The 1,420-nt window shown below is 43.7% G+C and overlaps 1 protein-coding gene across 1 annotated transcript; it reads right to left on the bottom strand.

The window, feature by feature from the left end:
* Nucleotides 1-519: 519 nt before the first annotated feature.
* Nucleotides 520-1,071, bottom strand: LOC100762064 (interferon alpha-12). Its single transcript, XM_027400517.1, has one exon. It carries the CDS (start codon nt 1,069-1,071, stop codon nt 520-522), a length of 552 nt encoding a protein of 183 aa, XP_027256318.1.
* Nucleotides 1,072-1,420: the final 349 nt, after the last annotated feature.

The following is a 1,420-nucleotide window of genomic DNA, read 5'->3' as shown; positions in this document are numbered from 1 at the left end:
ATAAAAGACATATGATAAGCCGGGCGTTGGTGGCACACGCCTTTAATCCCAGCACTCGGGAGTCAGAGGCAGGCAGATCTCTGTGAGTTCGAGGCCAGCCTGGTCTTCAGAGAGAATGCCAGGATAGGCTCCAAAGCTACACAGAGAAACCCTGTCTCGAAAAACCAAAAAAAAAAAGACATATGATAAAAATTTAATGAAAACAAATAATAATTTTATTACATATAAAGAAAGTGTTTTATTATATTAGAGAAAATGTAAAATTTCACATGGTATTATAACTTAATTTTATATTTAAATAAATTTCTATATACATGAATAGAAATAACTGGATGATTCTAGAAGCTAGTGCCTCTACAATACACAGCATTGATCATAATTGATGAAACATCCAGGAAGATTGACTAAAAGATGTCAAAATGAGTGAGATCACTGAGAAAGCAGAATTGGTGAGGTGAGGTGCAGTATCCTAGTCCAGGAGAGTCCTCTCCACTTTGGTTCAGGACTTATTTCTTCTCCTCACTCAAATCTTGCCAGCAAGTTAGCTGAGGAAGACAGGGCTCTCCAGACTTCTGCTCTGATCACCTCCCAGGCACAGGGGCTGTGGTTCTTCTCTTTCAGGTAGACAGTGATCCTGTGGAAGTATTTCTTCACAGTCACCAGAAAGTCTTCCTGGCTCAGGGGAGGTTCCTGCTCCCCCACCTGCTGCACCAGACAGGCTTTCAGGTCACTGAGCTGCTGGTGGAGGCCAGTGCAGAATGTGTCTAGGAGGGTTGTCTCCCAAACAGCAGATGAGTCCTTTGAGGTGAAGAGGATCAGGACCTGCTGGGTCAGCTCCTTCAGGACAGGGATGGCTTGAGCCTTCTGGATCTGCTGGGCATCCATCTTCTCCAGAGGGAATTCAAAGTCCTTTCTGTCCTTCAGGCAGGAGAGAGGGGAGAGTCTCCTCATTTGTGCCAGGAGTGTCAAGGCTCTGATGTTATAAGTCTGAGGCAGGTCACATCCCAGACAACAGGTTGACCAGTAGCTCATCACCACAAGGGTCATCAGGAAAGCACAGAGCCTGGCCATTGTGAATGTTGCAGATACTGTTGGTCTCCTTGGCTGTGTGGTCTTGGTTCCCCTCTTGGTTCTCTGAAGACCATCCTGTGTACATGTATCTTAAATAAGAGAAAACACTAGTTTCCATTTTCTGAAGCCCCCCCCCACACTTACTTCCCGATTCTCTTTTCACTTTCTCTCATTCATTTTCTGCTGATGTCTGGGCATTTTTCTCAACTGTTTTTGTTTTCATATTGTGTCACCTTTCCCTGATCCCCTCAACTGAGCCATTTTAGAAGTTCTTTTTCTAAGAAAAAATTTCATTACCTTTTACAGTTCACACATAACTTCAAATGGATGAAGTTTGCTCATCTAATGT

This window comes from Cricetulus griseus, chromosome 2 (assembly GCF_003668045.3).
Source record: "Cricetulus griseus strain 17A/GY chromosome 2, alternate assembly CriGri-PICRH-1.0, whole genome shotgun sequence".
NCBI classification, from domain to species: Eukaryota; Metazoa; Chordata; class Mammalia; order Rodentia; family Cricetidae; genus Cricetulus; species Cricetulus griseus.
The sequence above is the reverse complement of the archived record's forward strand: the minus strand, read 5'-3'. Positions and strand labels throughout refer to the sequence as shown.